Source organism: Folsomia candida, unplaced genomic scaffold, assembly GCF_002217175.1.
Source record: "Folsomia candida strain VU population unplaced genomic scaffold, ASM221717v1 Fcan01_Sc009, whole genome shotgun sequence".
Classification (NCBI taxonomy): Eukaryota; Metazoa; Arthropoda; class Collembola; order Entomobryomorpha; family Isotomidae; genus Folsomia; species Folsomia candida.
In genome coordinates this window covers 3278340-3302354 of record NW_019091201.1, presented here as the reverse complement: position 1 = coordinate 3302354, position 24015 = coordinate 3278340, and the positions used below count along the sequence as shown (strand labels likewise).

Here is a 24015-nt window from a genome sequence, read left to right as displayed (position 1 = left end):
TTTATTTAGAGTGAAAGAGACACATATTTTGGTTAAGGGGCGACTGTATGAGGGGTTTGAGGTTGGATTTTTGTGTCTCAACTTTCACCTCTTTTTTGATGAATTCAAATGGCGATTTTGAAACTTGTTCATCGTTGTGCGTTTTTCGAAAAATGAAGATTTTATTGCACCTAAACATCGATAATTTTTAGGTTTACAAAGTTAGGAGGTTAGAATTTTGATTTTTTTCTTCGATAAGAAAATAGAAATAAAATAGATGCAAAGTAATAAGAAAACATTAAATATTTTCTCATCTGACAAAAAAATCAAAATTATAACATCCTAACTATGTAAACCTTAAAATTATCTATTTAGATGTAATAAAATCTTTCATTTTTTGAAAAACCAACGGAGATGAACATGTTTCAAAATAGCCAATGGAAGGGAAAGTTGAGACACAAAAATTCAAGTTCAAAACCCCCACACAATGGTACCTTAACAGCGCATTCATTTCTCTCTTTCCTCCAGCAATGTGTTCTTTTTTGATATTTCATTACTTACAGAGTCAGTCAGAATGAGATTTGAGTGACACAAATAATATTCAATGCAGTCATTCACTCTTCATTTTTTGTGCCATTTATTACATAATAACTAACAACTGACTGACTGCAGAGCGTATGAAAAGATCAAATTACCGTTTTCGAGGGAGAAGAAATAACATTGGACAAGAATAGGAAATGGCAGGAGCAGTCTTTTCATATCAAAGTCCCTCTCTTCGTCAATATATCTTATTTTTGTTGCCCACATTACACACACAGCCAGAGAGAAAACATGGCCCATGAAACCAGAACATTACACATGATGTTCGAAAGAAAGGTTGAAATATGAATGTGCACTGTATTCTTGTCAAGGTTCGTATCAAGGACTGCTTGTCTGCATTCTCTGCATTATTGGATCCTTCGTCTTTTTCTACCAGTGGCCGCGGACAGAGAGACAATGTCCCCACGGTTGTTCGATGTCTGCATCATCTCCCCATCTTATGCAAACCTCTCCCTCCCCCATCCCACAATGTTAACGTCCCCCGATGTCCCCACGGCTTCCGCGGCCACTGCGTACATACTTCTCTCTACATGTTTGTGACAGAGAGTGCATGGAATATGTGATTGGAAATCTGCATTATGCCGAAAAAAATAACCAGCTTTTTTCTCCCGAGTAGAATCTGTTTTAACCTCGCGATATGAGAGAAAGTGAATATTACTTTTAAAAAATAGTGCCCCAATTGATGAATTTTTTCCCCTTTCCCGTCAAAAATTCACAATACGTACGTAATCAAAGATTTGAATGTTTTACTTTCTCTCCTCGCAGTAGATGATGTAAGTTTTTGTCTCTGTAGGAAAACAACATTTTCGAGATCAGAAGAGAGGAGAAGACCCCCTCCCTCCAGGCAGTAGTAGTTTCAGTTCACTTCAATTCAGCCTGGAACACTTTGGTCGGTCCATTTCTCTCGAAAACAGTTGAAACTTGTGGGAAAAAACGTTTACTGTCTCTGTTTCCAGTTGGGTTTCGGATTCCCAAGTACAGTACTTTTGCTTTCCTTGGCATTGGATCTTTTTGGATGACTAGATGGATGGATATGTATGTGGCGATATTCTCTCTACAATTGGAGAGAAAGCCGGCTTGGTATGTGTGTCGTGGTGGTGGTAGCATCATGAATTGAAGAATTAGGAGGTTGAGGTTGGCGTTGGGCCAAAGCATTCAAGGAGAAGCGGAGAGAGAGAGGGAGCAAAGCATTGATTGCATTAAACAGAAAGAGAGGAGAGGACCCCTTCTTCTTCTTATGTAAGGACTTTTGGTTTGCTCAAAGATAAGTGTCTCTTATCCCCCTGAGCTTCTTCTGCGGTGATGTGGATGACCAAACGGTGAAAGGAAATGCCACATTAATCCGGAAGTTCTTCTTTCTTCACTAAATCATCTCACTTTTGGTAGTGATAATCCATACTAATACTTACCGCAGATACAGCCATATAGCTGGAGATGAATTAGTGCTAAGAGGTTTGCCAAGGGCGTGGAGTTTCTCATCATCAAGCAACAATAAAAAAATGATGGGTGGTTAACCGACCAGACCAGCCAACAAACCTTGAATCACATACATATACACGGAATTTGTAGGATTGTGAATGCATAATAAACTCCACTCTGAAAAGAAAGCCGTTATGCATAAAAAGACGTATTATTTTCCCCTCAGTTTATTAATCAGCTTCATTTCATTGAGCTCTCGGCATGAAAAGATGAAAAGTTGCAGAATTTTCTTGCCGTATTCTTAACTAACCAACTATACACTTTCTTCAATAGCCCTCCGAATTGCATGGTAGTAGTCGTCTCGTAACAGTTGTGACATGTCATGCAATACCATTCCATGTAAAAATCGATGTATTTCATTCGGTCCATGGTAGAGAAAGTTACTATAGTGCATGCATACAGCTAAGGTCCAGACACACAGCAGCAGACTTAGGTTATCAAAGCGGGGAAAGTTTTTAAGGAGAAAGTCTCTCTCACACGCTAAGCCTAAAACTTGCTCCCTTGCTTCTCTCTCACGTTATTCTTCATCCCGTAAGTAAGGTTCATGCCTGGTGTGAGAAGTTCGGATCCATTTTACGACCTGGTTTTGCAAATATTTCGACCCAAAAAGTTTACCAGGGGGGATGACGAATTTGTCTAATTGGTCATTTTTAATGCAATCTGATGAGATTTTTTACCCGATAAGGAGGTGAACGTACTTACGAGTAGCGTCCTGCTTGCGGAGGGGGATGGATGGATGGACCAGGAGTGTCGGGTCGTTCCGTGCCTTCTGCCCGAGTTTGGTGGGTTGGTTGGCTGGCTGGTTGGGCAAGTTCATCTCATTTCTTTCATTGTGAGACTTTCCCAAAAGTGAATCCGCACCGCAGAGCAGCAGGAGTACATACATAGTAGAAGAGAGAGAGAGAACAGTAGAGCGAGTGGTCTTCTTGCCGTAGTAGGAGAGAGAAGTATTATTATTATATGTTCAGAGGAGGTGTGTGCTTTCCCTCGTTCCTTCGTACCACTGCTGAGAAGAATCCTTTCTAACCCAAATAAACCGAATTCTCGGTCCGTCGGCCTGTGCAAGGTTTACATTCACTTAGAGAGAGAGAGGAAGTCCTTCTACTACTACTCAGCCTCTGCCACTGCCTACACAAGTACGGGTGTCCCTCTCTGCCTCTCTTCTTGGAGAGTAATTGGGTCGTCAATTATTCAGCCGTACTAACTAATCTTAAGTGAGTATTAGGATAGTACAGAGAGCAGGACTTGACTGACTGACCCGTCTTCACTTCACTCAACACTTTGTTAACTTGCATTGCATGGTTGTTTCGTACTCTGTTTTAGGGGTCGTGGGGTGGGCGAGTGTTGTGTTGTGGTTGTGGTGGTGAGGGTGGTGAGGATTTATTAGGAAGGAAGGTTCGAGACGGGTGTCATCATCAAGAGAAGAAGAAGAACCAGGGGCCGTTTGACCTTTGCGCTAATTTTGGAACGCCCTACTTTCTCCACCTGGAGTGATTCAGTTAGTTTTAACCAACCAACCCGGAGTGAAAGCAGGACGTAGATAATCATCATGATCATCATGGGGGAGTGATATTACTGATCGGAGGAATATTCCGTGGGGGCAAGTTGGTCGGTTGGGGATGATGATGATTGGGTGGGATTGGTGTGGATATTAATTGCTGGTTTTGGCTGGTTGATAAATAGTGCTGGGCTTGATAATGGGAGAAGAAAATATTGAAAATGAAAATGAAAACGGGAGCAGGAGTGGTAGCAAATTCTCGACGTGCAAGTCCAATCTTGGTTTTGGTTACTTAATCAGCACTGTGAGAGAAAGCTGTCAATCATCCTAACCAAGTGTGCCATGGGGTATTAGCTTCAAAATTGTGTGTGTGGTTGGTGGATGGAAACCACGTCTTCTTCTTGAGTTTGTGTGTATTTTCACGGAATAAGGTGGGTGCATTAAGTTTTGGCTTATCGGAGATAACTCGTGTAATTAATTAATTTTGTCGGTTAAGCTTAATAATCTAAAATTTCACCGCATTTTTGTATGGTTTTGAATTCCAGTATAAAATGGAGCTTACATTCTCCTCCTCCTCCTTCAACTAAAAGGACGCGTTTCTAAAATCAGGTTCGGATGGCGAAACTAATCGGTGGTGAAACCACACCCGGAGACATTTTTCATCCACCATGTCCCTCCGGGTACTCCACGCATTCATCGGAGTACAATCCTCGCCATCATCGTCCAAGAATCAAGCTTAAATCCAAACTGACTTTGTCCGACCATTCAGAAGTGAAGTCTGCCCCCTCATTTGTTGAAAATAGTAGAAAATTGCTCACACCACGTTTCAGTAAAAACCTCCTCCCCCGAAGGAGCAGATTTCTCCCCCCGCCATGTTTGAGAACAGTGATGCTAGTGACCTTTATTTTTGTGGTGCTCAATTCCAACCTGACAGTTTCTGCTGCCACTGACGCTGACATCGAATATAATAACAATCCTAACCCCCTCACCTCATCCTCGTCCTTATCGACCTCACCTTCGCTCAGTGATAAGCCAACTTTAATAACGAGTGACTTTTCGTCTTCTTCCACAAGGGTAAAATCATCCAGTGAAAAAATTGCTATTACTCATCAACAATCCTTTTACAATTCTGCCAATAAGAACGATGCTTCAAATTGGGGCGGTGATATTCGTGGTGGTGGTGGTGATGATAACTCAGATAAGCAGAAGGGACCTCATATAAGTCATAATAATAGGCATGACAAAAAACAGAGCTCATCCTCTTCTGAACATTATTCATCCTCATCTTTATCATCATCATCCGTTAATAGTCAGAAAAATGAGGTCGTCGTTAACTTAAATTTTCACCGACCGCTTCAACACTTTTCCGATTCTCCGGAAAAATCAAGTGCTTCTACAACCCCTGAAGTTATTGAGGATCATTACAACGAGTTGATGCAAGCAGGTAATAATTCTCACCATTAACATTTTTGGAATTGTCGCCACGTCCCTTACGCGATATGATAGATACTTAAAAAAATGGTGACTTCTTGATTGGTTATCATTAAAGTAACGCGGAAAAATAGAGTGAGGAGAGATGATTTCCCCCCGTTTTATGCTCTGGGGTGCAGTTCCACTATTATGTCTGGGTGTCGCTTGATTAATGGGCGTTTGAGTTGGAGACAGTGGTATAATTCTTCAACCCTTAGACCCATTTTGTTCAAGAGGGTGCCATAATAGGCCAATTTTTCATGCGGGAAAAGAATAAGAAAGAAAGCAAGCCAACAAAATAAAAGAGAAAGTTTGTAAATTCTTTCGTAACCGTGGTAAGGAAAATCTCTGCGGTATAAAAAATCGACTAATTTCTCTGCGCACAAATTAAGAACAATCAAGATTTGGTTTTTTATTTTAAATTGGAAGATTTTTTTTATATATTTCCGAGAAATTTTTCGTGTGACAAGATCAGATCCTGAGTGAAAGTGAGTTGGCAACTCCATCCGACTCGGGTTTGGAGAATGCGGGGAGTGTGGATCGGTGGGAGAGGTGGAGCTCTTGTTCCCAGAGGAAAGTTTCGGGTGAAAGTCATCTTGGTCTTGGAATTTCGTGGCCTGAAATTGCTCTCTGTCGACAATATTAAGCTTGTCAGGGGGCATTATTTGTTTGAAATATGTAGTACGTGACGATCCTATTTCATTTTTCATGACACGAATTAACACCAGTTTATTCCATGTCTTGTTTGACTAATATTTACCAAATAAATTAGTTGCCCCGACTTAAAATCTCACGAGTTAATTCTTCATCTCCTTATGTACGTCCAGCTCTAAGTAAATCCGTCTGGTTTTCTGTCTGTGTAGCGTGTCGTTCCACTAGTTTCGTGACAAAATGAAGTTTCCAACAAGTTTTTGTGCTATCTGGCAGGGAAACGAGACGAGTGTTTTATGTACAGAAGTGGGATTTGGAGTGGTACTTTCCTATGTTGTCGTGCTGCCCGTACCAAACCACTCCAGTCACTTTCACCCATTCATCCTGCACTGGTCCGAATCGTAGTCAAGTAGATGGTAGATCCGCATTAGAAAAGTTTGTGTTGCTGCATGGGATTTGTTCAAGAGGTGAGAGCAGCAGGCAGGAAAAGTGAGGTGGTAGTCCTCATCACGAGTTGGTTTGAATTGGAGATCAGGAGATCAGACCAACAAATTTCGCCATGCTTCGTAATACATTAGGCACACTTGCTCAATGAGCCACTTTCACCTCCACTTTCACCAAAATCGAGTGAAGGAGACGGTAGCTCTCATTTCCATTATAATATATAAGTAATTCCAATTTTGTCCGATGCATCATATGGCGAGTCTGGAAATGATGAAGGACAAGAGATCAATTTGAATTTATTATGGGGTGAAAGTCTATTAAGCGAAATACCTTTATGGAAATGTCTTGTCCGTCCGTTTGTCCGTCCGTCGGCAGAATAAGGGAAGAACGGGTAGAGATAATCGAAATCGGTTTGTGGAATCATACATATGACCCAAGGGGAAGGATCCTATCGACTTTTGGGGTCAATCGGACCACCCTCCTAGAGGTCAGGGAGGGGTATGGTCACACATTTTTTGGAAGAATTACTGGTTTCACCCCATTCCTACATTTCGTCTCTACGGTTTATTATTGCACGCGGCCAGGCCGTGGAACAACTTGTAGACTTGTTTTTTTCTCCACATTGCAGATTACAGATGATTGAAATCAAGAAAATGGGACATGGCCGAGAGTTTTATTGATCACGATGGGAATAAATTTTACCCCGTATTCTCCCCTTGTGAATAATGAATTCTAATTTTAAACCTTTTGCTGCCAAAATTAAGCACGACGAGAGGAGGAATTTGGAATTCCTCGCCAACTTATCGCATCTTATCCGAGGAGAAAGGCACTTTCATTTTCTGAGAGAAGAAAAAAGGAGAGGTTTTCAAAATATGTATGGCTCAAATTCTTCCCTAATGGATTTTGCATTTAGAGAATTTGATGAGATTTGCGAGGGTCGTGTCTTGTCTGATCCTCATCCTCGCTTTCTTTCTTGGTCCTCCAGCCATGCCATCCAATCCACTCCATCTTCCTCTCAAACTTGCTCATCTTTCCGTTTCTCGAGTACTTTACGACGAGGAATAAAAGCTTCTCGTCAAGAGTTTGACGCTCAAGTTGGTTGGTTCGTGTGCACCTTATGTAAATACATAATTCTTGCTCATTTAACGTCGCAAATTCGTCGTCCTTGCTGCTGCTGCTGCCTATTTTTGTCATCATTCCTTTTTCAAAAATAATACGCGGAAAGTTGAAGAATCTTCAATAAAGACGTTGTTTTTTGATGATTACTTTGAGGACACAATCAAAATTCCAGGCTAATCAAGTGATGTAAAGAATTTTCAGTGCAAATTACATTTTTCATTGTCAAAAATTCCATCCTGTTTTTAAAACTGTCAATTATGAAATTGCTACACGGAACATTCTAACCTTTTTTTACCTCCATGCATACTTTTCTTTTAAAAGTGAAACTTTCCCCAGGTGAAAGCGGAACCCCTATAAAAAACTATTTTATCTATGTGATCATGTGCAAAATCCCATATTATACAAGAGCCGAGACGACGATGATATTCTGGATTTTGTTGCTGACTTGACTTCCCAATGAGGTGGCATAAGTGTGTGCAAATTGAAATGTTGGGGATCGTGTCGGTTTTGAGTCTCGTCTTTCCATCTGCTTTCTCTTACTCTGAACTGGATTCGATATTGGCAAAGATATTGAATTGAGGAGTGCGAATATCGACCGAAACGCGGAATAAGTTGTTTTCGTACCATTATTACTCTCGCTCTCTGTGGGGAGAAGAAAACCTCAAAAACTCATTTCACGTCAATTCCGTGGATCTCTACGTTTCTGGACCAAAAACCTGAATAAATTCAAGTAACCGTACACCCAACAATGCAAACATGTCAGACATCTCAATCATATTTGTTTGTCTTATCTTAATCATCCCGGTAAACAGTGGGAAGTCGTGTCATCAGAAAGATTGACGACTCACTTTATGCAAATTATTGGTAATAATATTTTACCCTGGAAGAAAGAAGAAGAATTGCCCAATATTTTAGGGTAATCGATCGAACTTGATGTAGCAGATTGTCTGACGGACGGAATGAAATGAAATGAATGAATGCAAAAGTTTCACCGTGTGATGGGTTGAATAATGGATTTATTGAATTGGACGTAACAAAAGTCATCTTTTGACTTGATTTCATGGCCGATTTACTTCATCTTCTCGTATTATTACTGTTCACTCGAGGGAAATCAAGTCAAGAGGAGGAGGAGAAAGTGAGGTAGGGAAGCCTCACAGTCAGTGAAAGATAACATTTGCAACTTTTGTCCACTTTTCTGACACAATAAGGCCATTGGGTTAAAGTATAAGTAATCTGGAACACGGAATCCTCATCCAGAGACAGCCTGAGACTTTACTTACATGCCCCGTGTCACTGTTTTTTTCTTGATCCTCTCCAACTTGGTTGGTTAGTCTCCTATACCGGAAGTTTTACGTCTACTTTGTCCTTTTTGGGCTACATTGGATGTCTACTTTCTACTCAAATATGCACCCAGCCAGACAAGTTCTTCTTGAATACTGTACCAAACTCGGAGAAAATCTTCTTGCCTTGTCAGAAAAAAAAGAAGAGGAAGAAAAAACCTGGCGAAAAAGTCGGCCGGAGAGATATCGAGACAAACATGGCACATCTCTTCTCAAGTAGTGACAATTTGTGTGTAGATTTGTTTTTTTACTCAGATCTTACAAAAATTGGAAGGCTTATCCGTCGGTATGAATTTTGATCGTGATAATATCAGGATCAGGAGGAAGATAAGGTAATCATAATGATTACCATACCTGTTCAAAAATTTAGTTTTCATTCAAAAGTCAGTCATCCCAATTTCTGACTGAAGATTTTCATTCACATTCAGTCATTTTCGCTCAAATTCATTTCACTTCACTTCATTGGACTTCATTTGTTACTTCGCTCCATGTATTAAGCATATGTAGGGTGAAAAGTGAAAGCAGTGAATAATTTTCATTCACAGTCACTCATCTGAAATGATTAAAACCTTCATTCATTTTCACTGAAATAGCAAGAAATTCATTTTCATTCTCTATCATTCACTATCATAATCAATCAAATGAATGAAAGTGAACAGGTATGATAATTACAGATTTTTTTCCTTCTGAACATTTGTCTGTAGATTCATTATAGTTGTTTTTTACCCACATTTTTACCAAAATTGAAAGCCTATTGCACTGCACCTTCCGTCGGTATGAATTTTGATCGTACTAATCTCAGGAGTCAGATAAGTTAATAATAATTACCCCTGTTTTTCTACCTGGTTGGAAAAACTTCCCACTAACTTTGATCGAGTATGCTCCAGGGGAAATATTTTTGTTGGAGTTTTGTTCCCCCTGGCTGGAGAGCCATCATGATAATATGATCAGAAGAGAACAGAGAGTTGAATGGAATTGAATGGATGGATGGCTGGTTGAATAACGAAGGGAAAATCGGTCGGTACGTATCTCTATCTCTATTTCGGCGTGGCCCATGTCATAGGCGGACAGGTGGATTGAGTGGAGAAAGCGAGAGAGGATTTGGCCCTTGGGAGAAAGCAGCGACTCCTCGTCGGTCGGTGGTGGTGGTGGTGTTCCTCTTTTGTAGCCAAACTCTATCCCTTCTCCGCCCCAGTCTCACTTTCACCTTCTTTCACTTCACATACATACACCTTACTTTGGAGGAAAAAATCGTTAAAAATCGAAAATTTTTGAAAAACCAAATTGTCGATTTTGGCTTGAAATTTCAGAAAGAAATCGGAAAGCTTACATCCAGATAGCTCATCATCATCATTGTACATTTTTTTCCAGGGCGAGGTGGTTAGTTTTTTTGATGACTTAACCAGCCCATTTTCACATTATCGTATAAAAGAAACACGCAAATTTACAAAGAAAACGAGATCCGTAAAGGTCGAGTCTCATCGCTGTGTCTGGTGTTTTATTGAAGGTGATAAAAAGGTTTTTACGACTTTTACGACTCCACACGAACCATTCATCCTTCAGCAACATTTCTTTATTTTCATATCATACATACGCAGTCAACAGCTAATATATTTCTGGGTGGTGTGGTTTGGTAGGTTATCTACATCTGTATACGATTTGCATAAACGTCGTATATTCGTTAGGCGATTCATTTTTGCAAAGTCTAAATTTTGCGAGATAATCTAAAATTTTAGGGAGACCAGAAGTAAAAAAAAAAGTTTGTTAACTACGATTTTACACACCGGTAAACTTTTTAAATATTACAATTTACATATTAAAACTGAAACCATTGTGTTAAGTGAACCTGTGCGAAAATGATGCTGGGAATTGCGGTGGCCTGTTTGGTCATCTTTCTCGCGGTTTTCATCATTTTGATCATCTTTATGGGCGAAGCTTTCAATAGACCGTAAGCAACTTAATTTCATAAGGTGAGCGGATTTTCGTTAAATTATTTACTACAAAAATGAGACGTTACGTACAAAAGGCAAGATTTAAAGGTTATCGAAATGAATTGTCTTATTCATGGGGGAATCACACATGTATGCAGTGGCCGCGGAAGCCGTGGGGACATCTGGGGACATTAGCACTGTAGGATAGGGAAGGGAGGAGCTTATATAACAGGGGTAGATGATGGAGATATCGAACCGTGGCCCCATTGTCCCTCTGTCCCCACACTTCCGCGGCCATTGCATGCATGCAAATTCATATCAGCTTCTTCACTAGTCCAGGTTAAATAATAGAGCGGTATTTAGGTTCAGCTGCTAGATTGAGGTGTAGTTTTCCTGAGCTAGTTGGTTTTTGGCGTGGGAGCTTTCGACAAGTGACTGTCAACATAAATCTTTCTTTATTAAATCCACCTGAATGTAGCGGCCGATCGGTAAGTGAGGAGTAGCCTTTCCATTCATTATTTTGGCTTGGCGAAGGTTGCGGTGAATTATGGGGTTCACCTATGAACTCGCTTTCTAAACCTTGTTTGTAGAAAAACACGTTAATTTCGTCGATCCTGGCTTTTTTTTTACAAAGTTCGATGTTGTTTCGGAGTGATTTGTCTGACTGAACTAGTCCGGGTTTAGTTCTTAGCTTAGCTTTCTCCCAATTTGGCGATAATGCTGAACAAATAAAAACTGGTAAACTATTTATGTATGTGCCCCCGATTTGTAAGTAGGGCAAAAGTTCAGTTACTTTGAAAACTTCCACTTATTTGTTTGGAAATCAAGACGTACATACGTACACATTATTTGAAGTCGACATAATATAAAGTACCCATTCTTCATCTTCAAATAATGTAAAGAGTAGTAGCTTTCATCTTATAAAGATAAAAAAATAGTCAATATTTGAGAAAAAGAAGAACTTTCTCTCTCATGTTTCTTTACTTACTTACTTTTCCTTCCCTCATTTTGCAATCGTTTTCTTTTTCTGACAATAAATTGACAAATCTTGCAAAGAGTTTTGTAGGTATAGATCGATAAACAAAGGGTTCCATACAATCGCATCTTAAAAAAACAGGGTAGAAAGAGGGAGAGAAAGAGACGAACTTCTTTTGGATGAAGGAGAAGATCTGTCTTTGTCATAAATGTCCTTGGTCTGAACAAATAACGGGAGGAACGCATCATCTCAAGGACATTTTGGACCAAATCGTATATCGGACCAGGTAGCTTAGCTTGATGGATAAATTCGATCAGAAGTACGGAATATGTCTTCATCATGAACATAAAATTAGGAATGATGTGTTGATGATGACGTGTAAAAAAGAACTTATTGACACAGTGACTGCGGTCTGATTGGTCTTCATTCCTGGCCGCGGAAGCGTGTGGACAGAGGGACAATGTCCCCACGGCTGTTCAATATCTCCATCATCTCCCCATCTTATATAAACCCCTCCCTCCCCCCATCCTACAATGTTAATGTCCCCACAGCTTCCGCGGCCACTGCCTGGCAGTGTCACGAAGAAAAGAAAGAGTGAAAGCAGGTAGAAAAATCGAGGAAAATCCGAGACGAATGTGTGTTTATCATCATTTTCGATGTTGTTGTTGATGTTAAGTTGATGAGATGTGAATCAAATCTCAAAGGACATTTTGTCCTGGACAATTGACGTCATTCGTCATCATCGTATATGATAAGACGTGATGTGATGGTTGCGTGCCTCATCCTCAGACGGACGCCTGGTCCAACTTTTTTTTATATTTATTCCCGAGAACGTAATTCCATCGGGGAACAATAAATGTCGAGTGGAAATTTTAATCGGTTTCCTTTTTTCGGAGAAAGAACGATCAAGTCTTCCTTGTAAATATTTTTTTCTAAAGTTAAGCCTTATTTTATTCGTTGGAGTGGAAAATAGAGACTTAAATTTGAATAGAACGTCAACTTTACATGAAGCGCTTTCCGTCATCGTAGAGACTTTGTCATCGTCATCAGAATGCCATCATATCAGGCGATTTTAACTCGACAACCACTTAAATTAAGGTGAAAGCAAGATGGCGGAAGGTGAAAGCTGCTACGTCTTCTTATTGGCTGTAAGAAAATGAGGGAAAATCTAATTAGTTTGCTATGCCGAGAATGTCGAGGGAAATGAGGAGGTTGACTTAATGAAGAGAGTGAGTAGGAGAAAGTTTGGTCCAGATTTAACGGGTGAAAGCATCCTTTTAAACTCCGTCTCAATTATGAGAGCTGACACTGTCCGTCCGACGGAGTGTCTTCTTCTCCTCGAAAATTATCTATGTGACGCACCATCCGTTTTTCTTCCTTCCCTCTTTTGATAAGAAATTCATATAAAATTCATTCTTAGGGCATGTAGTAATAATCCTATACGGCCCGTCCTATTTCCACTTTCTCTTCCCTTCCCTTTGACGTGCCAGGTAAACCTGTAAGCTCTCCGAAGAGAAGAAGATCTGTTCGCTTCTTGCGATAATATCGGACGGAGAGAGAGAGAAAGGGAATGAGTGATTAGAAAGATGAGTGTGAGTGGATAGAGTTGGGCAATTCATCTCCATTAGCGAAATGTTATACACTGGGTGCCTTCCTTCTTTGCCCACTCACTCGCTAAATACACCTGCACACATAATATTGAGTGAGAGAGACAGAGGGCTGGAGGGACCTCAATTTTCTTGCCAACTTTCACCCAGGCGTGTAACAAACCAAGCCAGCCACGCCAAGCCACGCCACGCCACACGGTTCAAAGAAGAGTTTTCAGTTTCATCTCGTCTCTCTCCCCGTGTTCCATTCTACTCCATTATTACTGCATTTTGGTGTGTGTGTTGTGTACCAGTGGCCGCGGAAACAGAGGGACAATGTCCCCACGGTTGTTAGATGTCCGCATCATCTCCCCATCTTACATAAACCCGTCCCTCCCCTATCCTACAATTCTAATGTCCCCACCACAGCTTCCGCGGCCACTGTTATGCACACGAGCCAGTTGTTGCCACCGTATAATATGACGCCATTCATATATTATGCTGCACAAAAGTTATGACACAAAATATTTATTTCCTCCCTTTCCAGACGAGGCATCAACCCAACAAGCCGACAATAATCCGAAAGGATCCCTTTCCGAAAAGAAAATCACAAAATCTTCCAGAAAGAAGGCCGCCACACAAACCGTGATCGTACCCATTCTAGAATTCAACGCGACGTCACCTCACCGGATAAGCGGTGCTTATCAGAGTATCCTAAATTACAACAAGACCCGAAATGAAATCATTGGCGTTTATCCGAACGGGACTGGTGGTTTGGGGGTCATTATCAAACCTCGCAGATTAGAATCGTTATCGTACGGTTTGAAAAGTACTCCTTCCGCGTCCTCGACTTCTTCTAGAGCCTCCGCCGCCGCCTCTTCTTCTTCTTCTTCCAACTCGATCCCGTTCGACGAAGAGGATGAAGAAAACTCGGGTTCCAATTCCAATATAAAAAAGAAAGCAAATAAAGATCTTGAAGAAGTTGATGAAACAAAGTCGCAACATGTTCATAAAACATCGCTTCAAATAAGGAGAGATTTGAGTCGTCTGGTGGCCTCCGTGGGGGCGGGGATTGACGATGATTCCGCAGCAATGAGCAGTAAGTAAACGAAGATGAATTTATTTTCCCAGCCTAAAATTAGAATCGGATGACAATGATATGTACATATGCTGACGTATTTATCTTGTGTGCACAGAATGTGATCACGTTTACATCTCTTCGCAAAATGGTCCTAAGAATGGAACTTTCGAGTCTCCCATTCTACCCATTGAAGAAGGAAACTTGGTTAGTGGAGTGGAGTGGAGGATTCATAAATAAATATTTACCTGTCTCAAGTTGCCTCACTAATTAAGATTGGGTTCTTCTTCTCTCTCTAGATCACATACACTTGCATGCTCATGTTCGTGGCTCGGCCGAGTGAACGTGTCGATATTAATTTTGAAGAATTCAACGTTAGAGGAACGCCACCTGAGTAAGTTGAACATATGTTTTGGCGACTTTCTCCGCGGAAATTTCAGGAAACTATGCATTTTCCGTATTTTTAGCTACGTTTTCCGCCTATTGCATTCCTTTCAATCAGAATTTTATGTTTGATTTCCTATGTCTAGATGTATTCACGAGTGGGTCGATATCTGGACGGAGGTTGAGGGGACGGATCTCACAGACTTGATAACTACCCCGTTTAGCGGAAGATATTGTGGCAAGATTCCGCCCAGAAAGAGAATTTCTCTCTATGGAGGGATCGCCATTGGGTTTTATTCGGATAAGAACTCCACCGACGAGCCCATCTTCCAGGGCACTTATTCATTTATCAACGAATGTAAGTGACACGTAATATTGGCGGATAACTGAGTTATGGGCGAAATTATGGCCAATTTCATAACAAATTGATTGACTAATTTGATTCCGTAACAGCGAGATACGTCGTGGGAACCCCGGTACCACGAACTCTTTGCTCCTACACCATTTTAGCCTCGTCCAACAAAGGGATTGGAGAACTATTATCGCCAACTTATCCTGGAGTTTATCCAAAAAATCTGTCCTGTTCGTACAAATTTATTGGAAGTCCGGGGCAAAGAGTGAGAATAGAATTTCGGGATTTTGACGTTTTCTATGGTGGACAACAGTACGTAATAAAATTACGAATTTTGACTTATGGATTGAATTTTTCTAAAAATTTTCGAATTTTTCTGTCATTAAATTAGTTGTCCGTTCGACGACGTTAAAGTTTATGACGGTGCCGACCCGACCTCTCCGCTTATCGGGACGTATTGTGGACAACAGAGAAATCTTGTCATATATTCTTCCGAGCACATGATGCTGTAAGTTCACCGCAATTAAATTATCTGCCTGTCCGATTTGGTGCATATGCATTAATTATTTCTCACCACATGTTCTACATGCCATTTCTATTCATTTTTAAAGGGTCACTTTCACCACATTGGATAGAAATACGGACTCGCAAAATAGGGGGTTTAGTGCTGTGTACGAGTTCTCCAACTCGTTCGTCAAGCTTGGTAAGTAAATATATACACACAGTTTGATTAAAGCCCATCCATTAATTAATGCGGGACATGCCATTTACCACGAAAATGTACGACTGGCTTTGGCATGTCTTCATTTAATCAATCCCAATTTGTCAATGTCACGTCTCGGGGATTTCGTGGTCTGATGGGTGGGACAATTAATTGAATTAAATGAATGTTTTTTTATCTCTCGTTTGCAGATTTTATCGAAAAGAACATGGGTGAGTAAACTTATCATGCTTTTCTAACTGCATTTCGGGGAATGATGAGAATTTTAAAGCTAAAAACATCAAGAAAAAAATTTCTAAGTCAATTTCACTTCTTAATTTTGAACAGGTGACCATATTCGTGGGACAGAATGTGACCAGCGTATCTTAAGCAAGGGACAATCTTCTGGCGTTGTCTACTCACCGAACTACCCTTTTCCCTACCTTCCTAAAATTGTATGTCGCTATTTTGTCTATGGACTCCAGGACCAACAAAACTTGGAACGAGTTCGTCTTTCTTTTGAAATTTTTGATGTTCCATCTCAGTCCAACAGTGCGGAGGATGAGGTCAATCAATCAGATGTCAAAAGGTACTCATTCTTCTCCCGAAATAACGAAATTACACAACTTTTTGTAGTACAAGGTAAAAGTTGGCCTTACTTTTTTTCGCAGATGTGGCGACGGCTTTCTAAAAGTTTACTTAAAGGGTCAAGAAGTTATTCAGGCTTATGACAAAGCAGACTATGAGTTTTGTGGCAAAGAGTTGCCTCACAGTGTAGTTTCTGATGGACCTAGGATGGTCTTGGTCTTCAGTTCTGGAGAAACGCAGGTTAGTAGTATTCACATTTAATCACTTTTCATCTTGCAGAATACAACAAAGCCGCAATTCTAACGAGTATTACGTATTTTTAATAGGGTTCAGGGTTTAAAGGCAGATTCAGCTTTGAAACAGGTGAACTATTTGTTTAACTAATTATTTTATACGAATTAAGACTTTCTCTTACATGCAAATTTTGTTTGTACTTTTTACAGAATATCGCGTACCTGGAACCGAAGAGCCTGGAGTACCCTGCCATTTTACATATTATAGCACATCGCGTATGAAAGGAGAATTTAATTCGCCACGTTTCCCTTCCAACTACCCTTCTAAAACTAATTGTAAGTGCATATGGGCTTATCAACAAGTCGATAACTTAAAGCACCTAAATTGATACATTTATGTATATTTACTAAATTTTCAGGTATGTATCTATTTCACATGGAGCATCCTAAAGAACAAGTGCGCATTGTTTTTGACGGCTTCAAACTCAGGGCAGATAAGTTTGTATTGACGGATCGTGGAGCTTATGGGTAAGAAATACTGACTTGACCTTATGTCTCAGGGTAAATATTAATACTATTTTTCCTCTTATTCTACAGGAGTAATTGCGATGAAGACTGGGTAGAAATTTGGAATGTCATTGCTCATCAAGAAGACAGGTTAGTTGGTCGATATTGTGGATCGACGGCTCCAGGGCCGATCGAATCACGAGAGCAGGCCGACGCACTCAAGATCCTCTTGCATACGGATGACGAAGGCGTCTATTCCGGATTTAAGGCGAGATACAGCTTTTTCACGCCGGGGAATGTGTTTGGAGGTAAAGTCTAGATACGAATTTTATATATTTGTTTATTATTAATCTCACAAACTATTTACTAATTTCAGACGACTGCGGTGGAAATATTAGTAATGCAATAAGCGGTGAAATCACTTCCCCACAATGGCCTGCAAAATACGAAGGACCCTCCACAACCAAGGGCGATGGGCACAAAACGTGTAACTGGTACTTGGCAGTCCGACCTGGAAACCGAGTTATGCTCCATTTCCAACAATTTTCCGTCGAAGGAGACCCAAACAGTGAGAAAATAGTCTAAAATTATGCAGCAGAGCAATCAATCATAACTCAACATGATATAAATTATCACTTTGTTTCAAACTATAACAGCTCGAGGTTGTGCCGCAGCTGCTGTCAGAATTTGGGAGGATGTTGATGGAATTCCGGTCGAACTTTGCGGACAAGAGTTGCTACAGGAAAATAGTCAATTTGTTTCAACAAGAAATACAATGCGTATTACGTAAGTTAATCTTTTTCGCTCAAAATGACTGCAAGTATTGATTTTTACGATGGCATAATTTCGTTACAGCTTCATAATGGCGGACAAAGCAATAGGTGCTCCAGGTAAAAAAAATATTTTATTTTATTTTAAGGAATAGTTTTAATAATATTTTAAAATCAATAAATAACAATTCAATAATAATTAAAATGATGATTGTTAGGCTTCCGTGCCGTTTGGACAGAAGTTCAAGATGGTAAGAAATTATTTATTATTTTTAATAGGTACTTATCATGTAGGAAATAATACAAATTCAACATCCAGTCTAAATAATTTTGGAGTTTTGTTTCACTCCATTTTTCTATACATGAAAAATGCACAATTTCAGACCAATTTTAAAACTCAATCTGGATCCCTTGAGACGCTTCATATATTTATTTCCTTAATTTTTTCAGGATCAATCTCCAACTGCCACAACAGCTTTTTCCGCTGTGCTAAATCCCAATTTTGTATTCCAATGGACCTAAAATGTGACGGGACGAGGAACTGCGGCATCGCTAATGTTACCTACGACCATTCCGATGAAGAAGACAGCACTTGTACGTATTTTATCCCCATTAATCTACAATTTTCATCATTGCACATCTTTCTTATTCATCTTTTTAAACTAAAAACCCACACATTTTCTAACTTGCTATTTATATACTCTGCACATCTCATTCGATTTATAATACACCATCAACCTGCAAAATTATTATCAAAACTTTAACTTATCTTGAGGCAATTAATTTCTCGTTAAAAAAATATCCCTACGTTATTGTTATTTTTACGTATTTACTTACTGCATGCACCCTATATTATGTAAATCCCTCTTGAAGTAAAGATTTTTCGTACACCTGCAAAAATAATTTTCGTACAATTTTTCTAAATTGTTCTCGCGTCCTTGTTCTGTTTACAGGTAGCGGTGCGTTTCCACACTTTTTATCAACCTGTTGTACTTCAATCTCTTGTTTGCTCTTCTTCTGTCCCCTAAAAATTCTTCTTCTTCTTGTCCACCAACCCTTGCTGTTACCCTTTGCCGTCGCCCTATGTCACATCTTTTCTTGCTACCCGTGTCCTATGATTTTGCCATTTAATAGCTTCTAAAACGTAGAATAAGTAGTTATCTTGAATACTTTTATTCTCCTTTAAACGCCATAACTTTAATTGCGTATTGTGAGTTTTATTATATTTTTTTTCATCTTCTCAAAATGCATGTTTTCATCATCAAATGGAATCAATCATATTCTACTACGTACACAAAAAAGCTTACTTTTTCAATAATCCATCACAGTAAAATTCATTCAATTAATGGGTTTTGTTTACGTTTTATTTAATTCAAATTTTTCTTAACTTATATCGTTCGCAAAACGATGATAAATAACACGCAAAATTTACAAGGGATAATTTTTCTATAATTTGATCATAATATGAATTAATATCGATTAATTTTTCGGGAATATTTAATTTTGTAAAAAATGGGTGTTAAACATAAAAATTCTAAATGTTGATGGTTTGAAATTTACTTGACATTTCCTGTGCCGACCCTGACCCTGACCTGATGATTCGCGATGACACCTTCTCTCAATTCTGATCAAATGCATATCAATCAATCAATCACCATTTCAATCTTTCAACACTTTCACAGGCCTGACGGGTAAGATCTTATCTCAACATATTCATCAGTTGTTGTGCATCATTTTATTTATTATTTTCTCTACTGTGTGGGTTATCATTTAATGATGAGATTGAAATTTTTCAAAAAAAGAAACGGTCATTTTTATTCAGTTACACATAAATATGAAATAATTTTTGAAATATGATTTTTTTTACATGCATGCAATGTATTTATAATCCCTGAAATTATGTATGTATCTCGTCTAAGAAAGCACTGCATCCGCTTTTGCACCCTTGTCCATAGTTTGATGATAAGTATCTATCTATCTAAGTAAAAAGCATGCCAAATATGAATAGAATTACTACGAAAAAAACGCTGTAAAAATTTTCAACCTCGCGGTGATTATAATTACAGGTAAAATATTTTTAGTACTATTTAAATCAGATGTACTAGAGAAGTTGCAAGTAAAATTGAATGTTAAATATTGGATGATAGAGAAAGACGGACAGGCTGGATTATTGTTTTGTTTTAGTTGATGAATTATGAAGTTAGACCAAAAATAATTTTCGAATTTCAGGTGGAATCGATATTGGGGATATGAATCTCTTATTCACTATCGGAGTGGGTGTGGCAATCGGACTATTTTTCATCATTGTTGTGTGTGCTTGGGGTCAGCGGAGAAAGGTGAGAATATTTACGGGACACAGAAAACTGTGATTTATAAGGGAGATTTCCCAGTTTATGGTCTCAGATTTTGACCAAATTAGTGCCAATCGATGACAAATTTAATTAAAATGAAATTTACTAAAGACACGATCTCCCAATGGGCACGTTTGGCGGAGATATTTGCATCCGAAGAGGAGAAAACGCGCAGTAAAGTTGACAAATGTTATACTTTCTAAACTGTGCGTTTTCTCCTCTTCGGATGCAAATATTTTCGCCAAACGTGCCCATTGGGAGATCGTATCTTTCCCAAATTTCATACTAATAAAATTTATGATCGATTGACACTAATTTTGCCAAAATCTGAGAGCATACGCTGGAAGACTTCCCTTGTTCACTATTTTTTATAATTTTTTACAAAATGATTCTCACTTTTTCAGCGGAGGAGGAGGAGAAGACTGCAACTACGACGCCCACCAATTCATGTTTGTGACAATGCCGGCGCAAGATTCGCCGCCATGGATAGTGTATGACTATAGGCCCCTCTTATACACTTTTAATAACAATATTATCCATACTAAATATTTATTACCTACTTATCTAACTTGACGTGTTGTGCTGCAAACTTTTTGAAAATTTTGCTAGTGAACTGAAAAAATTCGTGAAATTAAATGAAGAACTATTACAAAATTTTCTAAATCTTGCATAAATAAGGTAGAAAAATTGAGTAAGAAATGAAAAAAATGAGATTTTTACTGCTACAAATACATAAAGAAGAAAATCCCATCTCTCAAAACACTCACTCACTAAAAATTAAAAACTATGTACTAACTACATACACTCAACTAATAACGAAATATGTATGATAAGTACTTATCATTTTGAACTTATTACACAGAAATGAAATGACGAATGCTAATAACTAACAGGCGTACTTTTAAGGGATACATAAATTCTAAACAAAATAGCGGTAAACTATTCGACTAATAATTCTCGACTTTTTTGTTCAATTACTTAAGTCAAGTTAGGTTTTTAGATTAAAAAAATCTACTCTAAACTTGATCAAGACGAAGAAATTGTGAAAAGAAAGCTCAAAAGGTTTGTGACTTTTTGCGTATAAAATAGTCATCCCAATAAATATTGAATTATTAATAATTAATAAATATGTGCACGATAGAACCAAAAAATATTTCAATTTTTGTAGTGCCAAAACAGAAACAAGCTCTCTTCTTGTACTTACTTTTCCGTTATTCTATTCAAATTATTACACGCCGACGATAAGTTTGTATTTACAGAGAGGAGAACCGTAATTTAGGCAATAAAAAAATCAACCAAGGTGCAACATACAAAATCAAAAACAGAGTTGTAAAATTTCGAAAAAACTGATGAGATTCACGACAGCTCTTTATATTTATTAGTATGCGATCATAAATAAAACAACTCGACAAGAAATTATCATTACTTTTACAATAGATAAGAAGGGGAGATGAGTATCATAAAAATGTTGATTATTATCAAATACGACGACGACGACTAATAATTTATCCTTGATCAGGTAAAAAAATATTCATCAATAAGTAATATTTACTACATGTTAGACACGTTATTAAAATTCTCGTTTTGTAGTCAGTCACCCGAAAAGAGAAGAGATTACATTTGTGTAATTGTACGACAAAAATAAGTAATAATGTTGATTATTATTGGCCAAAATGTGTGGGGAGAAGACAGAAAAAGAAGCGAGTTTGTTGTTCTTGTTCTTGTGAGACGCTATAATAATTAAGCACTTATTAATTAGTTATTGATACATTTTTTTCTGTTATAAATACATTGACATTTGTATTTAAGAATAAATTAATTAGGAAGAAAAGAAGAGACGGTAACGTTTCTAGGCCAGTTTTAATCGTTCATACATAATGATTATTATACGTATACATGCAAAATGTGTTAGACAGTGTTTATATAATACTTATATGTTTGATTGAGCGTGTTATTATGGACTGGAGAATTTTTAATAATCGCTAAATAATAAAAATTACGTGATGACATAGATAAATACGGAATTGAGGAGGAATTAATTAATTGCAGTGACGAAAATTATGAGCATAAGAAATTACATGAAATTGCATAATTCACAAACTGAAATTGAAAGAATTTTAAAATAAATGAGTAACTTGGCTCGAATAAAAGGTATGTAATACTTAATAAGTATTCCTGGCATATTAAAATCATGACATATTGATGAAAGATTACTTATTTGACACTTTATCGCTCTATATCGCTTCTAAATATACATAAAAATCCCTATATGATCCCAATATGATTCACTACTTGATTGCCTTGAGTTATGACATATAAGTAATAATTGAATTATGCAAATATGGGACACGTTTTGCCTATTTAGTTTTCTCGTAAACGAATTTTTAAGTGAAATGAAATTCGTTAGCCAAATCTCGCAATCTGCCTCAATTGAATTTTGGATTTTGCATATTTCTGGACACCAAAAGTTGTATACATGTACAAAATTACGACACATACGTTTTACTCATCTTCAAACTTGACTATTTGGCATATGGTAAAAAATTGCATGTCTATCGCTAATGTTTTACTCGAATTATCGCCATATGCACAAGCACATATGTATTTCCAGGCGAATGCATAAGCTCTGGTTTGAGTTAAAAGTGTACAATCATGTCAACACTATTTCACTTTTATTTCACATTTCAGCGCTTTAGGTTATTAGATATTATGGTACCTGCATATGTTAGATATGTGGATACAGTTCTACCTTCGAATAATGAGAAACGACCGTCACAGACGAGTTTTGCCAAACATTAGAACAAAAAATAATAATCCTGAAAAGTAGAAGGAGCAAAAACTTGTAATTACTGCAACCTTGAAAATGCGGTGCAAATAATTGGCCAGCGGATGGGCGAGTGTGTACTAACAATGCGATGACGCCAGCGGTCTCGCCCCGATTTTGACGAAACGACGATAATTATGTAGCCTTAGATAAATAATTAGACACGTGTTTCAGGATTTTTCATAATGCTCAGTTTAAACGAAATTATGACGAAATCCGTGAGCGAGAATTCCTATTTTCACGGTGACATTTTTCTGGCAAGGGAGAAAATACAGATTCTCCATTACGGAGTCCATCATAATTTCGTTTAAGCTTAAAATGCGTTGGCATGAAGTGTTTTTCCCGATTTTATGTTGCTTGTACAAATTTTGAAATTTCAAATTTTTGAAAATTTCAAAAAATTTCTGAAAATTTTGAAAATTTTTGAAAATTTCTGAAAATTTTGAAAACTTTTCGAAAATGCAACAAACCAAAATCGTAGTACTTCGTGCCCACCAATTTTAAGTTTAAACGAAATTATGATGGACTCCTTAATGGAGAATCTGTATTTTTCTCCCTTGCCAGAAAAATGTCACCGTGAAAATAGGAATTCTCGCTCACGGATTTCGTCATAATTTCGTTTAACCTGAGCATTATGAAAAATCCGGAAACACGTGTCTAATTATTTACCTAAGGCTACATATTTTTCGTCGTTTCGTCAAAATCGGAGCGAGACCGCTGGCGTCATCGCATTGTAAGTTGCCTTAAAAAAGTTTGTTGCTATATGATGTTGTACTACTGTTTTTTCTGCTAATAAAACCCACATGTATATTTTAAATTGCATAATAGCATCTGCATGTTGTGATCGTTTGTCTGTCCGTTTGTAAACAGAATGCCTCAACATAAGCCAACACCGTTTTCGCCATTGTGCTTCTAATTTTTGACCCCTCAGTGGATTTAGAAAATTGGGTCCCTCCCGTCAAGGTCAAGGTGACCCTGGCGTAAGGTCAAACGCCAAATTGGACCATAACTTTCATAGTCAGTCATTTTAAAGAGAATTTCAATCGCTTTGATGCTACTTCTTTACATTCGTTTGCCAGGGTTTATTCAGAACGCTACAAACATGTACCCAAATTACCAGTCACTAGGTGCACTTTCCAGTTCCACTTCCAGTGA

At 38.3% G+C, this 24015-nt stretch overlaps 1 protein-coding gene across 4 annotated transcripts; it reads left to right on the top strand.

Moving 5' to 3' along the window:
- Nucleotides 1-2963: 2963 nt before the first annotated feature.
- LOC110854036 lies at nucleotides 2964-22060 on the top strand. 4 transcript variants are annotated; one of them, XM_035854881.1, is made up of 25 exons: nucleotides 2964-3987; nucleotides 4102-5000; nucleotides 13621-14172; nucleotides 14270-14358; nucleotides 14451-14545; nucleotides 14682-14893; nucleotides 14989-15199; nucleotides 15279-15395; nucleotides 15499-15590; nucleotides 15800-15820; nucleotides 15936-16176; nucleotides 16259-16415; nucleotides 16502-16538; nucleotides 16619-16744; nucleotides 16828-16936; nucleotides 17006-17223; nucleotides 17292-17483; nucleotides 17572-17701; nucleotides 17771-17805; nucleotides 17904-17936; nucleotides 18136-18279; nucleotides 18639-18644; nucleotides 19368-19376; nucleotides 19915-20021; nucleotides 20441-22060. In XM_035854881.1, the coding sequence occupies exons 2-25, from the start codon at nucleotides 4172-4174 to the stop codon at nucleotides 20531-20533; spliced, it is 3855 nt and encodes a 1284-aa protein (XP_035710774.1). In that variant the 5' UTR covers nucleotides 2964-3987; nucleotides 4102-4171; the 3' UTR covers nucleotides 20534-22060. The 4 variants fall into 4 exon arrangements, with proteins under 4 accessions (XP_035710774.1, XP_035710775.1, XP_021958123.2 ...); XM_035854882.1 differs by lacking the exon at nucleotides 18639-18644; XM_022102431.2 differs by lacking the exon at nucleotides 19368-19376.
- The last annotated feature ends 1955 nt before the right edge of the window (nucleotides 22061-24015 follow it).

What these genes read in the sequence shown, in the direction of transcription:
- LOC110854036 (XM_035854881.1), top strand. Translation starts at nt 4,172, where the DNA reads ATGGCGAAACTAATCGGTGGTGAAACCACACCCGGAGACATTTTTCAT. An exon ending in TCAGTTCTGGAGAAACGCAG is followed by an intron (nt 16,416 to 16,501) that starts GTTAGTAGTATT and finishes TATTTTTAATAG; the next exon opens with GGTTCAGGGTTTAAAGGCAG. An exon ending in CGTCGAAGGAGACCCAAACA is followed by an intron (nt 17,484 to 17,571) that starts GTGAGAAAATAG and finishes AAACTATAACAG; the next exon opens with CTCGAGGTTGTGCCGCAGCT.